Source organism: Gekko japonicus, unplaced genomic scaffold (assembly GCF_001447785.1).
Source record: "Gekko japonicus isolate JY-2015 unplaced genomic scaffold, Gekko_japonicus_V1.1 scaffold11, whole genome shotgun sequence".
Taxonomy (NCBI): domain Eukaryota; kingdom Metazoa; phylum Chordata; class Lepidosauria; order Squamata; family Gekkonidae; genus Gekko; species Gekko japonicus.
The window spans coordinates 2,989,099-3,014,168 of NW_015166418.1; the positions used below are offsets into that span (position 1 = coordinate 2,989,099).

The following is a 25,070-nucleotide window of genomic DNA, read 5'->3' on the forward strand; positions in this document are numbered from 1 at the left end:
CAGGCAGAAGAAGAGCAGAAGAAGGGATTGGATTTATACCCCGTCCTTCACTACCCAAAGGAGTCTCAGAGCGGCTTACAATCTCCTTTCCCTTCCCCTCCCCACAACAGACACCCTGTGAGGTAGGTCGGGCCGAGAGAGCTCTCTCTCGAGAACTGCTCGTAAGAGAACAGCTCTGAAATAACTTGTGACTGACCCAAGGTCACACCAGCAGCTGCATGTGGAGGAGTGGGGAATCAAACCCGGTTCTCCCGGATTAGAGTCCGTGCTCCTAACCACTACACCAAACTGGCAGAGAGCTAAGTGGGATTTGTGTTGCAGTGGACAGTTTTCAGTATCCCTTCTCCATGAGAACAATCCCTAGGTGTCACTGGTATTTTTTTCCCCCTTCTTCTCCCCACTGTACTGTACCAGGTAAGGCTGAATGGCACGGAGGGACCACAAAACAAGTACCGGGGCTGCTTGCTGCCGACCATTACGCTAGTCCAACAATTTGGGCTCCAGGCTAAGAGTCGATGCGAATATTTCGTTCATTGTCCCAGTTGAAACTTTCCAGTTGTTTTTGCTGATGTTTGGAGAGAACCCAGCCTTGGAGGTCTAGCTCCAAGAGTGCGGGCAACTTCAGCAAGGCAGCCAACAGCTCGCCAAACCATTCCCCACAGTTGCGGTGCGACTTTGGCCGAAGACTGACATCCAGTTCGGAAAGCTGCTCAAGGGCACCGACGCCTTGATAGAACGTTGCCCACCCCTGGTCAGAGATGTGGTGGTTGTAGCTCAGGTCCAGCTTCTGTAGTTTCACCAGAGGGCCGTCTTGGATAACCAGGGCTAGAAAGAGACACCAGGTCAGCAGCTAAGGGACACGTTAAATAGTATGCAGTGTGTGCTTTCAAATGGCAAATGGAGTTTTATAGCAGGTTTTTTTAAAGGGGGGGTAGGAGGGTCATACTTTGGGCAGAGAAATGTAAAAATGTGTGGGGTATCACCACACGAAGAGATTTGTATCTAACATAAACACTGAAAGACACAGCAATAGAATAGAACCTTGATTCCTGGGGTAGCAAATGCTATGCTAGGACATAATTGAAGAAGAAGAAGAAGAGAGAGATTGGATTTATACCCCGCTCTTCACTACCCAAAGGTGTCTCAGAGCGGCTTACAAACTCCTTTCCCTTCCCCTCCCCACAACAGACACCCTGTGTGGTAGGTGGGGCTGGCAGAGCTCTTTCCAGAAACTGCTCTTTTTCAAGAACAGCTGTGCCAGAACTATGGCTTGCCCAAGGTCATCCAGCCAAGTGCAAGTGGAGGAGTGGGGAATCAAACCCAGTTGTCCCAGATTAGAGTCCGCGCACTTAACCACTACACTATTTAGATATGTACACTCCACTTTTTCCACCAATGGGGATCCCAAGCGGCTTACAACATTATTCTCTCCTCCTCCTCCATCACAACAGCTTAGGCTGAGAAAGAGAGACTGGCCCAACGTCCCTCAGTGACCCTCCATGGCTGAGTCAAGACTTGAACCTTGGGCCTCTCAGACCCTCATCTGACACCTGAGCCTCCACATCACATGCCTGTCCTCAAACCATTTTTCTTTTCAAACGAGAGCAGGGGTGTATAGAGGAAAGGCAGGGCCTCACTACATAGCAGTCGCTTCTAAACTTTCTGTGGGGGTTGCCAGCTGCGGTTTGGGAAATACCTGGAGGTTTAGGGGGTGGAGCCTGAGGAGGGCGGGGTGTGCCATAGAGTCCACCCTCCAAAGCAGCCATTTTCTCCAGGGGGACTGATCTCTTGTCTGGAGATCAGTTGTAATAGCAGGAGATCTCCAGGCCCCACCTAGAGATTGGCAACCCAACTTTCTGTCTTTAAGGAACTTGAAGCATTGATTTGTATAAGTGTTTTAAAACAGTCCTCTGGACATGCATTTCTCCCTGCATTCCCGATATCCTGTCGAGATATAATCCAAATCTTTGCAAAGCAAATTATCCCATGTGAGAACTGGTCTCGGCCAGTTTTCTTTCCTACCATGTTGTGCAAAGATGAATTGTGGCCATTGAGCAACCTGGTCGTGAATCACAGTTTTGAAAACACAGAGTACCTGAGGAGGGAAATGCAGTTTTATACCTACCGAGACAAGCCAGATCTTTATCCACCAAGCGGCAGCTGCTCAGTCTCAGCTCTTGGAGCTCAGCTTCAAGGTTTAGCGCTTTCAGAATCAGCTTTAGGTTCCCTCCAACGCATTTATTCCAAGAAAGGTCTAATATCTTCAGTTCAGGAAGGTGAAGGGCAGCCTCGGCTGAAAAGATTAACAACAGCATCTAGTGCTTACCAAAATAAATAGGCCTCCTCCGGAGATGCACAATCTTACGCCTTGAACCGCACTGCTTCTGTAACGTGGAAAGGCCCCTTTCTGACACTATTATGTTACCCAGGCACAAAGCCCAGCATGGAGCTATGCATTTAAGAGCAGGATTGAATCTCAGTGGCTGCGGGGAGTCATTTGAGGCAGACAGCAAGCTTAGCTGTCTCACCCCTACAGAGTCCCTAGCTGCACCCCTTTACTTTCTCCTATGCCAGCGAATAGCTCCCCTTTATGCTAGTGAGAACAAGTAAAGCACTGTGCTTAGAGGGCCAAACTAGATGTTGTGGTGTCCACAATCTGTGGGCACCAGTGCAATTTCAGAGAAGAATTTTGCAAGGGGTCATGATACAGCAGAACCAGATAATCTTGTTTCCCCATGAACACCTTTCCAGTGCTGAAATAGCCCATTTTGGAACTTGAAAAGGAGTTGGGGGGGGAGAGAAGATTGCCTGGTCCCCACATGCCGTGGGCCTTCGCAGCATTTAGAAATGGGTGAATTCTTCTCTAAAATGGCATCGGTATCCAAGATGCTTGAATTCAAGAGCAGCACTGGCCTATGAAAGAATAAAACAATACATATGGACAATAGTAGTTTGGACACACTTCTAACTTAGCCCAGGACAGCTTTATGGGTTCTCTGTGGTTAGTAAGCTGTTTTCTACTTTTGTAATTTGTTTATTTTTGCACCGTTCCTGGTTTTTGTGATCCTGGCCCCGTTGCATTGTTTGTTGGATGCTCCATGCTATTTGGCTGCATTGTCGTATACTCCATTATCCACCCTGAGTCTCTGTGAGAATGGCAGGCTATGAATTGAAGTAAATACATACATAGGAGAAACTGGGAAGAAATTAATATTGTCTATCTGTTATATTTTTATTCCATTCTTACTCGAAGGACCTTGGGACAGCAAACATAGCTCATCCCTTCTCTATTTTATCTTCATCCCAACCCTGTGAAATCATTTAGACTGAAAGGAGAGAGAGATGGCCCAACATCACCGTAATGTATCCATCTCCGACCACGTGCGCGGCTAGGTCACCACACGGTCATGCGAAGCGGCCGAGCGTTGCTCTCAGCAACAATGGGTCAAGCGGATCCTAGCCCGCACCTATCGGAGGGCTGGGCTCCCGGCCGAGAGCCTATGGAACTCTCGGCAACTCCATTCCAAAGCCTTTTATTGGCATATAAATAAAGATACAGTAATCTAAGTACAGAATCATACAGAGTCAAATTAAAATTGCTGAGTAACATCACAGAGTATCATAATAAAAAAACCTAATTCATAATATCATTTATCAGGCCGTAGGGCCATGGCACTGCAGAGAAACTTTGCTGTTATTTCAGTTATTTCTGTATCTGAGTTATCGAGCAAGAAAAGGAGCTTAAAATCATCAGGCGTCTCTAAAAAATGGCCTAATATGGGATATAGAAGATCCCGACAGGACGCCAAATAGAGAGGGCAACTGTCGGCTACTGTAAATAGCCAATCACTTGTGTGTGGGTGTGTTTGGGGTGTGGGATTGTTGCACTTATAAACCGGCCTGCGAGCCGGTTAGAGTTGTCTTGTTCTGAGCTGAAATAAAGTATGAGAGCTGAAATCGCTAGTAAGTCTCAGTACTTTTCAGTCACCCGATGGGTTTCATGACTAACTGGAGATTTGACTGCACGTTCCCACAGCTCTATACTCACACTCTTATCTTGTACAGCACCCTGACTTGCCACTAGGTCTTATAGAGATCGTCGTCTTTTGGGGAGAAGAAGAGCCAGCATGGTATACTGGTAGAATGTCAGATTAGGACCTGGGAAATCCAGGTTTGAATCCCTACTCTAGCATGAAAACTTGCTGGATGACTTTGGGCCATTCACTCTCTCTCAGCCGAGCCTACCTGGCGTGGCAGGGTGGTTGTTGTGAGGATAAAATGGAATGGGGATAGGGTTGCCAGTTCCCCGTTGAGGACAGGGGATTCTCTGGTTTGGAGCCCCTCCCCTGCTTCAGGGCTATCAGGAGCTGGGGGGAATTACCCCCCCCCCCCAAAAAAAACAGGCAAGAAACCGAAAATAAAAACGACGTGTTTATGTTACCCGGAAGCTAATTCTACCATAGAGGTTTTCCCACAAACCAGAGCATTGCCCGATGTCCCCGACATGCCTACATCACTTCCAGGTGATGTAAGCACGTCACCCTCGATATGCCTACATAATTGTGTTTGTCTCCAGCTTCTTCCATTCCCACTCCTAGTAAATGCACCCCCATCCCCTGCCTGCTCATATGATGGATCTGGCAACCCTAAATGGGGATGAATGATGTTGTAAGCTCCTTTGGGTCCACATTGGGGAGAAAAGTGGGGTACAAAAATATAAATAAGATTTTTTTTTAATGGAAGCTTATCCATTACTTAACAGTTTTCTGGCCTCATTTTTATACTTGGTAGGATGAAGCATTGATAGGGTTAGTTTATATCTAACCTAGTAAGAACAAATGGTTTTATAAAGAACTAGGAGCAAAGCTTGTTGTAGAAACAATACAACGAGCTCTAGAAAGATGTGACACATCCCCCCCCCCGCTTTCTACCCGCTCTCCAGACCCTGGGGTCGCAGGGCAACGGAACGCCCCGGCACTGGCTCCCTGCCCAGCTGCATCCAGTGGCCTCTGGGCTGCCTCCACTGCCCTCTACCCTGGCGGCGCACCGAGACCTGTCTAGTTGCAGGCCAGCCAGCTGCAGTCAGCCTGGGCTGATGACGACTGCTGCGGTGGCAGCAGGATCGGCCTTGGCCTGATGACCCTCTGCCTGCTGGAGCATCTGGGCCATCCACTGCCTTCAAGCACAGTGAGGCCCAGTCCCCCACTTTCTCTCCCCTCTCCAGATCCTGGGGTCGAGGGGCGACAGAACAGCCCGTCACTGGCTCCCTGCCCGGCCGTGTCTGGCGGCCTGCAGGCTGCCTCCACCACCCTCTGCCCCGGTGGCACACTGGCCCCTGTCCAGTTGCAGGCTGGCCACCTGCAGTTGGCCTCAGCTGACAACAACCGCTGCGGCACCGGCAGGATTGGCCTTGGCCTCCTAAGCCTCCGGTCACCGGAGCATCCATCCCGTCCGGTGGCTCCCTGCAGACTGAGGGTGAGATGCTGGCTGCCGGCTCTGTGGGTGGGACCCAGGCAACACAGCAAGGCAACGCAGCCAGTGGATACAGACCCCTGGTGAGTGACACATCAGGGAGCGAATTGATTTGGAAGCGCATGGAATGTTGCTACTCCGAAAAAGAATTATATGTGAGAGATGCCTGTCTAGATAATCAGTTTCCCCAGGTATCTATCCCGGCACTTCCCACATTTGACAATCTGTTTTGGGAAGACACGGGTAACTAAAGCCAGAATAAATTTCAGATACAGTCTTACCTAAAGATGCAAACGAATTCTCCTGTAGAGAGCAATTGCTCAGGAGCACAGATTTCAGTTTTGGTAAAAATCGGAATCTGCTCAGAAGGTTATCAGAAGATAGCCCAACGCTTTTATTTGATGATAAATCCAGCTCTTGAAGACTTGACAAAAGAGGTATTATCTGAGCTATAAAATATCAATAGACAGTACAGAGGCATTATGATAAAGATTGATGACTCATAAATAAAAGTGATCAAATGTATTTGGATGCATCCCTTCCTTCCGTTCTCCTTTCCTTGGATGCAAAATTCTGAAAATAGTTAAAAACTGATAAGGAAAGCAGGATTGTGTAAAACTTGGGGATGTAATCTGGTTATAGATATCCTTGGACAGTTATGTCCATTTAAGTTAATTAACCAATAAAAGCTGCATACATCTTCCTATGAATCAATGTACTTCTGTATCTTGTGAGCCTTGAGGGGGGCCCTAGATCCGGGTTTATTCTTGTGGCAGCAGACTGAGAGGTGGCTCCCACTCTGGAATCCTGTAGCAAAAAGCCTACTACTTTAGGTGATGCATACCCATGTCCCTGCAGAGGCCCTCTTGGAACCAAACAAAACATTACTGTTTTTAAAGAGTTTTAAAGAAGAGGCTTCACTCTTAGAAGACAATACATACCATCTGCAGTGTTGTTGTTGTTGGGGGGGGGTATTTTTCGTGTGTGTGCATGTGTGTGTATGCTTGAGAGCCTAGAAGTCATGGTGACTTCTGGTTAGGGTTGCCAAGTCTATCTTCGCCGGGAGCGGGGGGCTCCTGGCCTGCGTCTTGTGCGTGTGCGCGTGCACCGCGCACACGTCACTCGGAAGTGACGGGAGGACGCCAGGCACGCTGGGGGCAGGGCCACGGCCATACAAGGGAAAACCATAGAGTTTTCCCTTGTATGGCAGTGGCCCCGCCCCCAGTGTGCCCAGTGTGCCCGCGTCACTTCCGGGTGACGCGCACGTCGGGGTGGAGTTCCCCCCGGGGCCCGATCCGGCGCCGCCGGGGAACGGGCCTCTGGGACGGGGGTTTCCCCGCCCCCCGGGGGGACTTGGGATCCCTACTTCTGGTGACCCATAGTGGGGCTTGGATGTTTCAGATAGGTGGTTTTGATATTACTTGCCTCTGCACCCCAGCCCTCGTATTCCTTGGAGGTTACCCTTCCAAAATACTTACCAGAGTCAGCCCTGCTTAGATCCCAAAATCTGACGAGATCAGGCTTGCCTGGGCTATCCAGGTCAGGGCTCACCTGCAGTTTTTAAATAAGTACTCATATGTTTCCCCCTCTGTGTTGAGATTGAAAATGTCATGGCATTTCGGGCAACCTCCGTAGCTGCTGTTTACTAATTTAAAAAAAAAACTGTCTGGAGATCTGTTCCCGTTTCTTTTAGCATCACATCTGGTTTGACTCTGACCTTTGCAGGCCTATTTCTTTTGCTAGTTTTTTTCACAACAGCACTTCCCTGTGTTTCTTGTGGACTGGTGTGAATTGTATGAGTTGATTTGTAGGTTACTAGGAGTGTGAGTTCGAGACCCGAGTGTGCCGCATGACGGAGTGAGCTCCCGTCTCCAGTTCCAGCTCCTGCCAACCTAGCAGTTCGAAAGCAAGAAATTGCAAGTAGATAAATAGGTACCGCTTCAGTGGGAAGGTAACAGCGTTCCGTGCGCCTTGGGGTTTAGTCATGCCAGCCACATGACCACGGAAACGTCTTCGGACAGCGCTGGCTCTTCGGCTTTGAAACGGAGATGAGCACCGCAACCCTAGAGTCGGATTCGACTGGCTTTCGAGCAAGGGAACCTTTACTTTTACTCATGTATAACTTCAAAGGTTAGCTGTGTTGGTCTGCAGTAGAACAGCTAGATTGGTGTCTTTAGAGACTAACAAGAATTTTGGGGTAGAAGCTTTTGAGAATCTAAGTTTATGAAGGTATCTGATGAAGGGAGCTTTGATCCTCAAAAACTTATACCCCCAAAATCCTTGGTCTCTTAAGGTGCTACTGGACTCCAATCTAGCTGTACTCATATATAAGGCTGTGATGATTTTCCCATCTCAGGATTTGGGAGAGTCTTCCAAAAGGTGCTAGTAGTACTCAGTACCAGTGAGTGCCACCACAAAAAAAAAATCCCTGCTCTCTTCCAGTGACATGTTTCTCTGGGTTGTTATTAGGCACCTCATTGTAAATATCTTACTCAAAACTGCCATGTCCTCTTCTGTGATGCAGCACTGATGAAGATCGAGGACTTCAAGATCACTTAGGTTGGCCAAATGTGCAGCTGAGCTCTGGAAGCCTCCTCCAATCTCTTTATTGCATGACACATCTAACTTTTTTAGTTCCGGCAAGTACTGAAAAGCATAATCTGGACAGCAAAACAGAAACAAGTTATCAAAGATCAAAGGCCATCTACTATTAGACTATTAGACCCCCTTTTCTCATCTCTCTTTCTATGACTTTGAGCACAGATCTGCAATGAACTCATCTCAGAAATCTGAAATTTAATAACTCCTCTCAGATATGCCAGGTTAGCCTGATCTCATGGTATCTCAATGACAAACCACCTCTGAATGTTTCCGGCCTTGAAAACCCTACAGGGTCACCATAATTTGGCTGTGTGTTGATGGCCAACCCCGCCCCCTGAATTTGAATTTCACATATTTTTACGTCACATTTATAAAACTTTATTTTCAAAGATCAGATTGATTGGCAGACCTGAAGCATATCATGAAAAACATTCTCCACCAAACTTTTCTACCTTGAAATTGCTTGCAAAAATGTGAATTTATACTTTTCCAGTTCATATTTATGTTACATTTTCCAGTTACAGATGCCAGTAGATCTAAAAGTGTGAAATACTGAACTTGACCAGTTATTTCATGCGTGTGTAACTTTTCATTTCTGTTTGAGAAGTTTAAAGTAATTTGGGTTAGTTCTATGAATCTATACTCCCCAGCTCCTAAATCAACATTTATATTTACCTAAGCACTGGAATCCATCTTGTTTCATTCCACACATGTGTAAATTTAGTACTTTGAGGCCTGAAAGGTATTTCAGTTCCTGAGCAATGCTGTTCAGACTATTTCCTATGTTTTTGTTAATGGACAAATCCAGTTCTTCAAGGCTCTGGACCCTGTTTAGAAGCTGAGCTGAAAAGAAGGCAGACAATGGGCCGGTTATAACATCTAGAGGTTAAAAACTGGGTGTCACCTGCCAGCCTGTCTAAGAGACTCTTGAAAATGAGCTCCTATTGTATATGTCCAGAGAGAACGGCTGATTCTGCACCCATCTGTTTCCTCGCTCTTTTCCCACAGCCATGTTGGGAGGTTAATCTCCCTCTACACTGCATGCTACTTTTACTTTCTTTGTTTACTGGGTTTTAGGGTACCTTCTGCATAGATTTATGGTCATTCAGGGGTGACTTCGCAGTCAATACAGTGTTGCCCCCGGGTATCTGAATGTGGTTTTGAGTGGCACCTTTTCCTTCCTCTATTTCCGATTTGGAAGGGAACAATAAGCAGACCACACAGCTTCATTGATCTCTGTCAGTTCCCCTGGCCCTGTTTCCCCCTCTGTATTTATCACCTCACTGTGAATTACTTGGCTCAGGTGGCTAATGACCGCTGGGGCAAGTACAGACACAGGAAAATCTGCATACCATACTGAATGAAAACAGATATTCCAAGGAAAGGGGGAATCAGGTCGAGTGCTGAGTAAATGTGGAGTGAATGCCAGATGCAGAATGGACCAACGTCTCAGGAACTATAATTCTGATATCCTGTCTACCGTGAAGGAAATGACGAGTCTGCCAGATCAGTGGGGAAAACTTCACACACAACTTAATGACTGAAGGTGTTGGGTACTCTTAGTAGGAAAGAAGTGGACAGATATGAAAAAACTGAAATCAAACATGTGTTTTTACTAACCACCTCATCATGTACCCCATCCACCTGTCCATTTATATCCCACAACAACTGTAATTACAGTCACTTGCCAAAATACTGGGCCTTCCTACTTTACTTCTAGGCATTTGGGGAGCCCCTCATATAAAATCCAAATTATACATGTTTTGGAATTGTGGAGCGCTACAGAGTAATTAACCACATAGGCAGACCCCGAGAGTTTAAATCCAGAGGCAGGTGAGTACAATTGACAAATAGATTTGTAATTAGGAAATCAAAGCACTTGAAAAGCAAAACTTGAAGGAACGTGGTTCTAAACTTTGATTGCTAAATGTTTCTTTGTTCCACAGTGTATAAAGTGGTAAGGCAAGTGTATCTTTTTGTTTTCCACTTTTTAAAAATACACTGCTTTAGATCCTGAGGTAAATGTCTGTTAATGGGAGTGATTTCCATCAGTGGGATGCCATTTCCTCGCTTTCCCACTCCAGCCCCAATTGGTCTGTGAAATGCAGCTCCTGGGAGACAGCCCCATGCCCCCCACCAGTGGCCAAGAGAGACCCGGCAACTCTAGGGACAGGGGACCCACAGAAACAGCATGAGGGCAGGCTGGAGGTCGGAAAGGAATGATGGGCATAAAAGAAAACTCATTTCACATAACAGTAAAGAGGCTTCTGACAAAGAGGTGAATTGTGGTTGATTTGCCTTGAGCCTACTTAAGTACTGAAACTTCTGTTAGATCATAATGGTAGAATTTCTACTCTACACATCCTTGGAGTTGCATCAGTTAACAGACTGGGAAATCGTAACTGCTTTGTTGACTCCCCAAATGGAGTTTAAAAATGGAAGCCGCTAAGATAAAGCTGGCCAGGGTAAGTTTACGTAATCAAAGAGTTAAAAGAGTTATGTCGGAGACTGAAGGAGAGTCAGCCAGGAACTTGAATCTCATATATTAATTTGAACAATCTAACTATATTTTGGCAGTCTGTAGTTAGTAATAATCGATACTGCTCCTTCATCCCATTCGGTATTACAAGAAGCTAAGAAGAAAAATACTGTTGTTTTCCAGTTATACAGATGGAAAATTTGCACAAGGCCACGAAGCTGGACCTTCTAATTCACATCTATTATAAAATTATACTTGGGGATAATATTGTGAGGAGCCCAAACACATAAATCAGAGTTAATAGTCGTGCACACTTAGCATCAATACATTTAAGCATGCCCTGACCTGGATAGCCCAGGCAAGCCTGATCTCATCACATCTCACAAGCTAAGCAAGGCCGATCCTGGCAAGTACTTGGATGGGAGACCTCCAAGGAATACCAAGGCCATGATGCAGAGGCAGGCAATAGCAAGCCACCTCTCTGAACGTCCCTTCCCTCCAAGCCCCACTGGGGGTTACCAGAAGTCAGCCATGACTTCTAAGCATGCGCACGCAGACAAATACCAAAAAAAATATATTTAAGCATGACAGGCTAAAGATCATAAATGCATAGTAACTATTTAATCTGATGGCTGAAATAAATGATGCAATAGTAAACAATGCTGGGTCACTGTGCTCGGGGCGCTTACCTAGAGATTTTCCATCTTCCATCATTAGACTGCAATCTGTCAATTTCAGTGTTTTGAGATTATAACCCTTGGGGAATTTTTGGGTTAAACTGGAAAGGTTCCCGCCAATTTTATTATTCCACGATAAATCCAATACCTCCAGGTGGGGAATGACTTCAAGGGCTTCTCCTGTAAGCAAGCATCTGGGAGTCTTAATATTTTACATACATGAGTACGGAAGAAGAAAAAAGACAATACAAATGCCATTCGATCGCTTGTATGCAGAACTGCCACTACTGAACACCTGCAGGCTCATATGCGTCTTATTCACACCAGGTGATGTCGTAGAACTCTTAGTTCATTAATCTGGAGTAACATTTGCCGCCGCTCCCATACTCAGAATGGAGAATGAAGATTAGAATCCCACAAATGTAGTGAAAATTTAAGAAAAACTCACCTTCCCCCCACACTGTAGCTTGGATCCAGACTAGATGTTCCCACCGGCACACGTACTTCCACCTGCAGAGTGTGATTTTCCCACCTGTTCCCTCCTGCAGCACACCAAAATGCTCCCTGAAATTCTGTTCCTGGGGATCCCCTCTCCCCCCCAGGAGACTCTGACAGGAAAGTGGCTTTCCAGGATCTCAAGTTGGAGGTCTTTCACAGTACCACTTTTTTAAAAACTGGGGATGCTGGGGATTGAACCTGGAACCTTTTATATGCACAGCAGATGCTGTATTACTAAGCTACACAGCCCCTCCCTTAGTAGTTCCCTTCCTCTTCATGTATGTTCTAGTCAAACATTCTAAATAGAAAGCCATTCTAAGTAGAAAGTCATTTTGCTATTTGCAGGCCCATGATGTTAACAAATGCAGCATCTGTATCTTTAGCAGCAAATACATTCACTAATTGTGGCAGACCAATTTTAGCAATTATAAGAGAGATAGATCCCCCCCCCCACAATCCACTTTAGCAACATATGGATACCCAGATAATTAATCCAGATAACAGATTGGAGCCTCTGCCTCAAAGCTTGATGCAGTGACAACATAAATGGTATAGGAGCCATGATTTCTTTCTTCCTTACAAGTCTCCATCATCCCTACAACCTTCATCACTATGAATTAAGTCTAATTGCCCATCCCTAACACTTTGGTTATGGATCTGCGGTGGCTCAAGTGGTTAAGACGCTGAAATGCAGGCTGTGGAAGATAGGTAGTTCAGCAGTTCGAGACCCGAGTGTGCCGCATGACGGAGTGAGTGCCTGTCTCTAGTTCCAGCTCCTGCCAACCTAGCAGTTCGAAAGCAAGAAATTGCAAGTAGATAAATAGGTACCACTTCAGTGGGAAGGTTACAGTGTTCCATGTGCCTTGGTGTTTAGTCATGCCGGCCACATGACCACGGAAATGTCTTCGGACAGCGCTGGCTCTTCGGCTTGGAAACGGAGATGAGCACCGCAACCCTAGAGTCGGATTCGACTGGCTTTCGAGCAAGGGAACCTTTACCTTTACTAACACTTTGGTTAAGTAACATAAAGTGGGAGCCTAGAAAGAAGAAAGAACAATGCAACAAACTTTGAGGCCTCAGAGGGAAATGGAGCTCCATCTGGGACTGGACAAGCTGCCTAAACATGGACATAAAGCTGCCTTATACTGAATCAGACCCTCAATCCATAAAGAGGCATATTGCCTACTCAGACTGGCAGCAGCTTTCCAGAGTCTCAGGTGGAGGACTTTCAAGACACCTACTGCCTGATCGTTTAACTGGAGATGCCGGGAATTGAACCTGGGACTTTCTGCATGCCAAGCAGATGCTCTACCACTGAGCCATGGGCCCTCCCCAAGTCCGAAATGGATCTGCAGGCTCCCTTAATGCAAGTTTAAAATTGGGGCGTGGCAGATTTTACTAGCATCTCCAATGAAATTACCCGTTGTCATACTCCCATTGGAGTTGTTTTAAGGAATGGCTGGAGGATACCTAAAGAAGTGACGTCCTTGGCTGTAAGTCCGCAGTTATTCAGTCGGAGGACTTCTAGCTTTTGTGCGTGGCTGAACTGAAGAGTAAGAGGTTGGAGAGCCCCTCCTATGAAATTGTTCCAGGAAAGATCGATCTCCTCCAGGTCTGGGAGCAAAGGCAGAATGGCAACTAGAGGGGGAACGAAAAGGCAGAGCGAGAGTGAGATATGAACCACTGCTGGCATGCAGAACGGCAGTGCTAGGCTGCATCCGCACATTGTTGGCTATTGTGCTGCTATTGTACTAATAGCAGTCATTCAGTTCCTGGATTGTCTCGTATGCACAGGAGAATCCAGTGGCTAATGACTGCTATAGTGCACCTAAAGCCCAATGATAGGTGGACGCAGCTGTAAGCTCCCTCTCCGAGCACAGTGGAGCGTGAGACCACTGAGCTGCATTTGCATGCATGCCTACTCCTGCCAACCCCCATCTCCCCCTCCTTATCTCTGTCAAACTTTATTAGTAATGCCCAATGAGAACATAAGAACATATGAATATAAGAGATGCCAATGTTGGATCAGGCCAAAGGCACATCCAGTCCAACACTCTGTATCACACAGTGGCCAGAAATACCAGTGCCATCAGGAGGTCCACCAGTGGGGCCAGGACATTAGAAGCCCTCCCACTGTTGACCCCCCCCCAAGCACCAAGATGACAGAGCATCACTTGCCCCAGAGCCCCTATCTATACCTTGTGGCTAATAGCAGGGCTCTATTTTTATACAGCATAAGCTAGAAAGGATTCAGTGCAATCATAGTAGTTTATAGATAGGTGATAACAGGTGGGACTCTTAAGGGTGGGATTGCATTGAAGCATCATCACCATCACCATCATCATCATCCACCCTATCCCTGCCAGGCAGGGCTCTGGGCGATATACAACAGAAGGCATTTGGCCACAAACAAATGTAAAGACCATAACATTCTAATCACAAACATAATTCTGATGAAACTTATTAAAAACCAGATTTAAAAAGTCCAAGATGGCGTCTCTAGAATTGATATCCCAGTTCTGGACTCTCCGGCCACTTCTGGGCAGGGGGGAAGAAGCACAAGCTCGGAGCTGGAGGGGCGGGAGAGACGAGGGCGCCAGCCACAGTGGAGAACCATTGCCGTCCTCAACCAGAAGCCTGGCGGGACATCTCTGCCTTACAGGCGCTCACAGGATCCTAGATGAGCGGGGAGATGGAGGCTTCTTCGGTCGCAGCTCAGCAGATTGCACGGCAAAGACATGAGGCTGGAAGCTCTGATACTCTCCTGGGCTGCTGTGGGGCTGCCTCCAGGTTTTGGAGCCTTCACCAAAACGTTGTCCCTCCCCTGGCAATGCTGTGATATAGAAAGGGTAAGCAAAGTGCAGGTGTGGCCTGTTTCTTATTCATCCACACCTGTGTGGATGAGCACTGCATGGTGGTGGGTCCCCCTCAGTACCATGGGGCCTCAGTAGATACCCAACAACGCCTGCCCCTGACACCAGCACTGGGTTGGTTGCTTTACGAAAAGTTGTTAATTTTTTAGCTTTGTAGCTGAGAAAGCCCAATACTAAGAAAGTGTAGCAAAACAGGTACCTACTCAGCTCTTTTATATCCGTCGCATTCAATGCACAGTTGTATAGGTCCAAAACTTTGCTGCTTGGCTGTTTATCCAGTTTTTCCAGGAACTGCTTTACTCTCCAATGACACAAGGTTGACTCTGCTTTGGAAACGGGAGAGAACAAGGTGATGTGAGAAACCAAAGTGGCTGGAGTGTGCTAACTTGGCTCCCTTTCAGTCATCCCAACTTGCTCCAGTCATCTCAAGCTATGTTTTTGTAATCCATCTGCCAGCACATCACGGTCTGAGGTCTAGATGGCCTTTACTGCAACGCTCCTCGGCACGGGACCAGCATCCCCATACCATCAAGTAGGGCAGCTGCTGGGGCCCAGAACAACAGCCCACCGCTGCCAACCTCCCTCCACCAGCATGCCCTTTCCCTGCCTGCTCCATGCTCCAAGCTGCACACTCTACCCAGTATCGTCACGGAAAGGTCCATGGGCAGTGCAGATGGCTGTGAGCATGGCCAGTGGGACGGCTTGTGAACAGGGCAGGGAAAGGATGTACAAGCAGGTAGTGAGACAGATGGATGTGTGGTGTGGAGGACCTTGCGCTGTCTCCTTTCTCAAACTTGAGAGAAGGCACCAAAGAGTTTAGAAAGATAGAAAGGTCAGGACACATAAAGCTGTTGTTTGTTAATATCCAGCAGTCAGATCATGATGATCTACGTGACAGCAGGCAAGCTGCTGATAACAGGTTCTGGCCGGTTGAGACCTGATAAGGGATGAGGTCAGTGACAATGATTGGACAATTGATGTACAGGGCTCTTTTTGTAGAAAAAGCCCAGCAGGAACTCATTAGCATAATAGGCCACACCCAACAGCAGGAACCCATTAGCATATTGGGCCACACCCCTGACAGCACAGCTCACTAGCACATTAGGCCGCACCCCCATGTTACCAGAAGTGTGGTCATCCAGCCACACCCACCTTTTGCTTCTTATTCTGTTTACCTTGTTTGTTGTCAAAACCCAGGGCTTTTTTTGTAGCAGGAACTCCTTTGCATGTTAGGCCACACACCCCTAATGAGTTTCTGTTGTTGGGTGTGGCCTATTATGCTAATGAGTTCCTGCTGGGCGTGGCCAATTCGGGAGCCAGCCGGAACTCCGTTCCTGTGCGTTCCTGCCCCAAAATAGCCCTGGATGTATATAAGTGGACAAGTACTGCTCTGTACATTCTCTTCTTTGGATATGTTGTTTGGCAGAGCAGTTTGTCAGTGGATTGTATATATTGTAAATAAATCTGTACATAGTTTGCCACTGGATTTTGTTGGTGTGGTACTATACAGAACTTACTCTGCAGTGAGTGCTGGTGGGAGCTGGAGTGCTGGAGTGGCTGGAAAAGTCCTGGTGGCTGGTGGTGCTGGAAAGCTTCCTTACACGCAGAGGTCATTTCGGGGGGGAATGCGGGGGAACGCAGTTCCCCTGGGTGAGGTGCAGGGGGCGGGGCACATGACGAAGCTTCCGTCCGCCCCGCTTCCGGCCCTCATTCAGCCAGGAGGAGGCAGGAGAAGAGGGAGGGTAAGTTGCTTCCTCCCCACCTCTCCCCACCCCTGCCTGCCTGAGGCCAGGGAGGGCCTTGGCGGGGCTTCCTCGCACTCCTGCTGGCCTTGCAGGTCCACCGCCGGGCCCCTGATGTCAGGGGGTGTGGCATATGCTAATGAGTTATGCTAATGAGTTCCCCTAGCTCTTTTTCTACGAAACGACCCCTGCTGACACGCACTGCGCAACAAAAGCATCTTTTCCTTCCTGCTATCTGATCCTTTCCTTTGAAGTAGGATGCTACTCTTAAGGGCAATTTTTTCCTCCCTTTCCGCTCTTTCACTTTCTTCTCTCGCACACACACAAAAGGAAGGTGCATGATCTCTCCATCTTGAACCCTGGAGGACACCATCTAGTTAGCTAGAGTAGGTAATCTATATCTATCTCTTACCTGCACTCTCAAGCATGTATTTTCTTTAATAAAAGTTGATTATTAGTTTTAGAACTGATTGCTGAGTCCGTGTACCTTTGTAAGTCTGTGGCCACACCCAGCCCTGTTGCGTTAAAGCCTTGAAGACTCTGCTACTTTTTTTGTGGTTCCCTGGCAGTACTAAGTCCAGAAAATCCAATATGTGGGTGTGAAGGGGACCCCTGGGATCTCTTCGCCCGCGAAACCCCACCCCATAATCTGGACCCAGCCCTATCTCAACATATAAAACGTTTTGTGAATCTTATCTGCACTATGTGAAAAGTCGAAATCTAGCCTTATAAATGTTAACTCAGAAATAAGTCCTCCTACTTTAAATGGACCTTTCTCAGCATCAAATAAGTATGCAAAGGATTGTGTCCTGAGCTTAGAGTGACTTGCAGTGTCATCCTAAGCAGTTGTTCCCTTTAAGCTGAGTTAGTGTGAGCTAGTTCACAGTTTTTTAGCCTCCGGCTCACACATTTCTGTCTTAGCTTAGGAAGGATGGCTCCAGAGCAAACTTTATGCAGTAACCAAATAGCTCGCTCACAACTTTAATGCCAGTGGCTCACAAAGTAGAATTTTTGCTCACAAGACTCCACAACTTAGAGGGAGCATTGATCATAAGGAGAGAGTTACACCCTTTAGTGGACTTAGAAGGGTATAATTCTGCCTAGGGTAGTACTGTTAGCCATCCACTATAAATGTATTTTCACTTATCCAGTCTTCAGCCAGAAGAATCCAACCAAGCACTTGAAGAAAGCACTTGGAGAATTGTAATGTTTTTAGAGCAATAGAACTAGTTTGGAAGCCAGAATCCTTAGTGCATCCTGTATACCTTTTTTTATTCCTGGATAAGCTTTAGAATGCTGGTTTTACAAATCGGTAGCAAAAGATGTTCATGGAGGACTCCAATTGGCTAGCACAGGGTGTCGAACTCATTTGTTATGAGAGCCAGATCTGACATAAATGAGCCCTTTTGGGGCCAGGCCATGTGTGTCATAAAATGTAATGCCAGATAGTGGAAATATAACCTTTATAAAGGACACAAACTCAAATATTTTTTTTTACTTAAAATAAAAACATGCTTAAAACATTAGCTCTGTAAGCTGCAAACCTACTTTTGATTTATTCAGGGGTCATTTCATAGAAAAAGAGGTGCAGGAGCTCATTAACATAACTCATTAGCATAACTCATTTGCATATGCCACACCCCCTGACATCACCGGAAGTGTGTCAGAAGGCAACATCCACCACTTAGACGCCACTGGACTGTTTTGGATTGCTAGCTACTGGGGGGGGGGATGTGCAGATCTGTCCTCACAGAGGAGGGAGAGCTTGTACCTGAATAAAACTTGGTCTTAAAGGTGCCACTGGACTGTTTTCGGCCGGGAGGCCGGGGGGAGCTTTACAACTTACCTGGCTGCTTCTTGCTCTGACTGAGGGCTGCTAGGAGCAGGGGGTGGGGCTTGTTGCATATGTCCACCCCCTGGACTCTTTACTGCCGGAGCTCTGCTCCTGTGCACTCCTGCAGGAAATGACCCCTGGATTTATTGACATTCACCACAGAAATCTCATGCTTAGAGTTCTGAGTCTAGGACCCAGGTTAAAACATGAAATGGCTGAGTGATTAAGAGAGTCTGGCGAAGCAAGCTATGATGCAGCAGGAGCAGCAGAACTGGAAGCAGGAGATGGCCAGTTCCACTGTGGGCCTGATAGAAGCCCTCTGGGGGCCTGATTTGGCCCCCGGGCCACATGTTTGACAGCCCTGGACTAGCACCTATCACATCACCACTGTTCGTATGGTGGACAATGGTTTATGCACTGATCTTTTTTTATGGCGGCAACTCATGTGAAATATAGGGAGGGGGCCAGACCAAATTCGGTTTGGCTGTCGACATGTGTGTAAGCTGAGTTGTTGAGCTGGGATCACATTCTGGATGAAGAACTTGCTGGGAGCATTGTTTAAATGGCACATCTGTCTTCACCTCTGGAAGCACAGGCTTCCTGTGTAGACACCCCATGTGTTTCAAATGTACATGCCCCGCCCATCACTGTTACCTGCGTCAGGAAGAGCTTGCTTCACCGTTTGAGTTTCTGCTATAAAATTATTCATTTTGGGTTCTACGGTTCTTTTTCTGCCTTCATTGTTGTATTCTTCTTCATCTGAGCCCAAGGAAAGGCTGACGTTTCTCTTTCTCTACAGGGGGGAGGGGGTTCTTCTTCTGGATCTAACTTATAGAGAGGCTGGTTGAGGATCTCTGGGAGATGCTGCCTTCGTAGCTTTCCAATGTTCTCCACTTCGAAACTTTCAAAAGATAGAAACCAACATTGTGATGTCCATCACATTTGCAATTGCTCGGTTCTTTGGGAGACAAAGAGTGCCACCCCTAAGAAGAATCACATCCTTCTAAGACCACTGATGGGAGGGAAGGCAGCATAGTATAACCTGATAATTGTCAGATCTTGGAAGTGAAGCAGGATCGGCACTTAGATGGGAGACCATCAGGGAAGACTGCCCAGGGGAAGGTAATGGCAAACCACCTCAGCTTCTCTCTTGCCTTGAAAGCCCCTTGCTAGGGGTGCTATAAATGAGTTGTGACTTGACAGCTCTTTACACATACACAAGTCCATTGGTTGTTTAGGATGGAGGTTAGGTAAAGGTAAAGGTTCCCTTGCTCGAAAGCCAGTCGAATCCGACTCTAGGGTTGCGGTGCTCATCTCTGTTTCAAAGCCGAAGAGCCAGCGCTGTCCGAAGACGTTTCTGTGGTCATGTGGCCAGCATGACTAAACACCAAGGCACACGGAACGCTGTTACCTTCCCACCGAAGTCAGGATCAGTAGACAGAGGGTTTGGCTTCTGAGGGAAGAGACATTTGGGAGCCAGTGTTTTCTGACAGGCAATAGTCAGAAAAGTACTTCTACAGAGAGAAAGAACCCCAATTGTCTAGATATATTAAAACTGCTCTGAAGGAGAATTTTAGATTCTCAGTCAGAAAAGCTACAGAACAGCCTTATACAGACAAAGGATACTGGAGAAGGATTTGGCAAAAAGTCTGGGTAGTTAGAATGAACTCCCATACAAGCCAAATAGTACAAGGAGTTATTGCTTCTTAGGGACAAGGAGAATAATTTCCTGCCAGTGAAAGAGGTTGGGAAGAGAACACTGGTCTGTGATAACGGGGAGAAGCTTAGACACCTCGGGAGTTAGTGAAAAGCTGTAAAATCTAAAGGAAAACCTAGAACTCTGAAGGAAGAAATCTAGAAACATTAATAAGAACTGTGTTAGTGATTAAATATACTAAACAAAGTACCTCACAAAGAAAGAACTAGAAAGCCTTAAACAAAACTACAAATGCACTCTCTTGAATGTTCTAAGAATTCAGCTCTGTATATATTAGAAAGTTTTTACCTCAGCAATCTCAAAACCTTGGCTGTTCCTATTATACATATATTCCCTGCCTGTTTAATAAAATCTTTATTCTGTTTTTGAAAGTTAAATTTCCTCAAGTGCCATTTCACAAGGGTTTATAAAACAGGACAGCTCCTGTCTTTTCCTCAAGTTCCTGTATTGGGTCTAAAGCCTAAATCAATATCTAAACAAAGGGTGGGACAGCTTCAAGTTTATATAAAAAGGAAAGAGAAGATATACACACTGCTGTAGGACAACTCAGTCACAGAGGGGAACTGAAGATTTGGTGGGGAAAATCTGCCAGACAGTTGAAGAGATACAGAGGTCCATCATAGAAAGCTATGGATTGGCTTCTAGCAGGAACCCACACAAAATCCAAATGGAACTTTGCTGTTCGGAGGCTCAGCATATCCAGGCATAAAAGCCAATATAAAAATAGTACATTAAATAGACCAATCAAAGAGGAAAATCTGAATCAAAGCAGATGGCAATAACCAGCACATTTCTGGAACCAAGTGTTCATTGAATGTTCTAAACTGATTTTTCAAAACACATCCTTGCACTATTGCCTGAGACCTATGCTCATACATGGGCATTGTGAACACGGAGTGCTTGACTCAAGACAAAATGGACATCGGTGGGCAAAGAAAGTTCAATTTTTAAGCACATTATTTGCAGGGATCACAACTTCATTAGTACATTGCTGAAAACCCCAGTTCCTGAAGCATATACATACAGATCACAAATGATAGTGTATAAGAAATGTCCAGTTACAGAAAGGAGATGCATGTAGGCTCATGGAGTGTGAAGTAGAAGGCGAAATCAAGATCCTAACCAACATGAGTCTTTGGGGAAATCTGGCATTGTGATGTCATATAGATTATATAATAGTTTGTAGTTGATATGCTATTGATTTCATCTAGTTTTAAGTGCTGTTCTCCAAGTTCTTGGGATGGCTATCCTCCCAAAATGTAAAAGCACACATACAATAAACATTGTCAGAAGCTTTTAACAGATAACGCCAACCTACCTTCTCCATCCACTGTTTTGTTGTTGTTTTTAATGCCAGGATGTTAAATCTTCCAAAGCATTTTCTGGGCTTGTGAAACAAATCAGCTTTGATCACGGGCGTTCTGCAGGTTCAGTCTTGCATCCGTTCGAAGAGCTCCATTAAGCTTTATTCTTTGGGGTGGGCAGTCGTGTTGGTCTGCGGTAGAAGAGCAAGTTCTGAGTCCAGTAGCACCTTAAAGACCGAGAAGATTTCCAGAGTGGGTTCGAGTGTCAAAGCTCCCTTCACCAGAAGCTTTATTTCTTCTCTGCGGAGAATTTCTGCAGCTACAAATGCTCGTTTCCCGTACACAACACTTCATGCAGCCTTCTGGAGAACAACTTGGCGGAGTTCAAAAGTTTTCTGTGTCTACCAAGAGAAAAAGCGAGAGGCGCTGGTCCTATGCTAAACATTCCCTTATCTTCTTCTCTTTCCAGTGCATCCGGGTCCGACTTGCTACAGGCTTAGCAAATAGCTTTGCTCAGTGTATGCCCTTAAACCATTTATTTGACCAGTCTCATTAGTTTTCTCTTTTTTAAAAAATTCCAAGACAATAGAGGAAGTCATTGAGTAGACTTTGGTACTGGAGCGCCCTACCTGTGACAGATTGCTGGCAACGGGTTTTTCCTGGGAGGGCTGAGTTGTTTTATAGCTCAAGTTACAAGCCTACCTGTAAAAAAAAAAAAGAAGAGTTCATTATGTTCTCCTTGGTTACACTTTGAGTAAACTGCAGGCTGCTGGGAAAACTGAGAAACAGAACAGCCAGCGTACCTCTGCTAGCTGACCTGTGGGAAAGACTTTGCTTAATGATACTACAAAACACTTTGTACTTCTTGTAACTGCTGAGACTGGAATGTACGAGTGAGTTTTGTCCAGTCTGGCTGTATTAGTCAGCAGTGGTCCCAGTATGGCTCATAATGCAATCCAGTTTGCTAGAGAAGGTGAAAACAAGGATTGCCAACTTCTAGGTGGGGCCAGCGGTGATCTCCTGGAATAATATTCATACATTCTTTATTTACGATCCAGAGATCAAACAACATTATAACAACAGAGCCTGAGTCTAGTACACACTACATGGTACACTACATATAGGCCTAAACATTGAAGAAAATTAAAATTTAAGAACCTTCTTGTACTTGCTAGGTATTAAAAGTTTGGGTCATGAGCTTCCTTGTGGATAAAACCTCTGCAACCAAACTTGTCTGCTTTAATGGAGGTCTCGCTTGAATTATATGCAAGGAGGAGGGGTGTGTAAAATGTATCCGATCTACCTGGGAACCTAGATGGAATAGGGGTGAGGTGTATGGAGCACATGTCCTTGTAGAATTTATAGTGTAGTAACACATGCTCGACTGTTTTGACTGTGCGGGATTGGCAGGGGAAAGGTGCTGGGAGTTATTCCACCTGGAATAACAATTGATCTCCAGTCTACAGAGCCCACCCCCAGCCCTCCCACCAGCGACCCTATTAGGTACAGTGGTAGAGTTTAAATATGCAAAGGAAGTGGAGCACTGACTGTTTAGAGAAAAGTGTTATAGAATATAGACAACAACAGAAGCTCTGCAGGAGCAGGAAGTCTCCGGAAGAGCCAATCAGGAAACGGGAAGGACACAATTTGAAATCTAATCTAACTATGCTAACCTGCAGTCCTTCAGCTGTCCCCCTGTAGGGTGATCTTCTGATTCTCTTCATAAGGCTGCACTATGGACCTTGTATATTCTAACAAAATGGGGGTCTATTGCCATAAATGGGGGTGCTTTCCTTCTTGCAGGTGCCTGGTTCTCATACGATCTGAAGCCACTGGAATTATAAAACCAATTTGCTAATTTGTGTATGCTGTTTCCAGGGGTCATTTCGTAGAAAAAGAGCTAGGGGAACTCATTAGCATAATTCATTAGCATATGCCACACCCCCTGACATCAGGGGCCCAGCGGTGGACCTGCAAGGCCAGTGGGAGTGCGAGGAAGCCCCGCCAAGGCGCTCCCTGGCCCCAGGCAGGCAGGGGTGGGGAGAGGCGGGGGGGAAGCAACTTACCCTTCCTCTTCTCCTGCCTCCTCCTGGCTAATGAGGGCTGGAAGCAGGGTGGCCGAAAGCAGGGGGCGGGGCTTCGTCATGTGCCCCGCCTCCTGCACCTCACCACCCCCCCCCAAAATGACCTCTGGCTATTTCACAACAGGTTCAAGTCTGCCCAGCGAGCCCGCAGCTATGGTGAGACTTCCATGCATCTCTAAGTATCCCATTGTGAAAATTGCAATAATTAAAATACAAACTACGCAGCATAACACTCAAACAAGATTGGACTACGTTTTGGGGCATTCAGCTGTTGTACTGTGCAGACATTATACTACTCTGCATTTTTATATAGCACTTCCAGTATTCATAGAATCATAGAGTTGGAAGGGACCTCCAGTGTCATCTAGTCCAACCCCCTGTACAATGCAGGAAATTCACAAATACCTCCCCCTCCACACCTGCAGTGACCACTGTTCCACATCCCGGAGATGACACATCCAGAAGACGTTGTTCCACATCCAGAATATGACCAAAAAAAACCCTCCAGGATGGCTTTAAAGCACTTCACAGTAAATGTTATATCAGCCCTGTAAAAGAGGCTGGTATTATTATCCCAGCCTTGAAGATGGAGGACAACTTGTTTAGAGCCAATCAGGGAGCATGTGGCAGAGGAGAGCTTCGAACAGGGACCCCCTTGGATCAGAGATCATCCTGCTAGCCAGCGTGCTGTACCAGTACTTCTAGTGAGTGATACCCAATGGCATGAATCCAACTAACAACCAGAAAGAGCATACCAAAGGACTGGGGAAGTTTCAGCCTAGGCCCTAGACCAACCCAGATGTGACGGGCCAACGAAAGGGTGAGTGTATAGCACACCAGCTGACAGACAGGTGACGTTGGGTAAATACACCCTTCTGCAAATATACAAAGGGTGTGAACACCAAAGACCAGAAGGACTTTCTCTGTGGTGATGTACATAGCTATGGTATAACAATAGCCTAGATAAACATCGGTCAAGAAGATGGTAGCTGTCACAGGGCTCTTTTTGTAGGAAAAGCCCAGCAGGAACTCATTAGCCTAATAGGCCACACCCAAGAGCAGGAACTCATTGGCATATTGGGCCACACCCCTGACAGCACAGCTCATTAGCACATTAGGCCACACCCCCATGTTACCAGAAGTGTGGTCATCCAGCCACACCCACTTTTTGCTTGTTATTCTGTTTACCTTGTTTGTTGTCAAAACCCAGAGCCTTTTTTTGTAGCAGGAACTCCTTTGCATGTTAGGCCACACTCCCCTAATGTAGCCAATCCTAATGAGTTTCTGCTGTTGCGTGTGGCCTATTATGCTAATGAGTTCCTGCTGGGCGCGGCCAACTCGGGAGCCAGCCGGAACTCCGTTCCTGTGCGGTCCTGCCCAAAAATAGCCCTGGTAGCTGAAACAGCTGGCATGAAAAAGTCCAAGGTGTGGTCCAATGCCTCCTCCTCCTCCTCCCTTTGCTGTTGCACCCCCAAAGCTGGTATTTAGACAGTCACTGCCTCTGAATATGGAGGTTCCACTTAGTCATCATGGTTAATAGCCATGGTTGAGCCTATCCCTCCCTGAATTTGTCTAATCCCCTTTTAAAGCCAACTAAAGCTATGGCTATTATGGACTTCTGTGTTTTAGGAAGAGAAACGGACCTTTCTTGGTTTTGGCTTTGTAGTAATGCAGCAAGGTCTCCATGAGATTGACACAGGTCATCATCAATCCAGATTAGGAATTTGTCAACCCTGTGGTGGATCAATGAAGCATTTCTCCCCAGCCTGGCATTCCATAATTCCTTTCT

The 25,070-nt window shown here is 46.3% G+C and overlaps 1 protein-coding gene across 1 annotated transcript; it reads right to left on the bottom strand.

Moving 5' to 3' along the window:
* Positions 1–505: 505 nt before the first annotated feature.
* LRRC31 (leucine rich repeat containing 31) lies at positions 506–16,214 on the bottom strand. The gene is made up of 9 exons (XM_015411582.1): positions 16,118–16,214; positions 14,804–14,926; positions 13,198–13,365; positions 11,242–11,409; positions 8,749–8,916; positions 7,965–8,132; positions 5,754–5,921; positions 2,126–2,293; positions 506–825 (listed from the first exon to the last, which is right to left on the bottom strand). Exons 1-9 carry the CDS (start codon positions 16,212–16,214, stop codon positions 506–508), a joined length of 1,548 nt encoding a protein of 515 aa, XP_015267068.1.
* Positions 16,215–25,070: the final 8,856 nt, after the last annotated feature.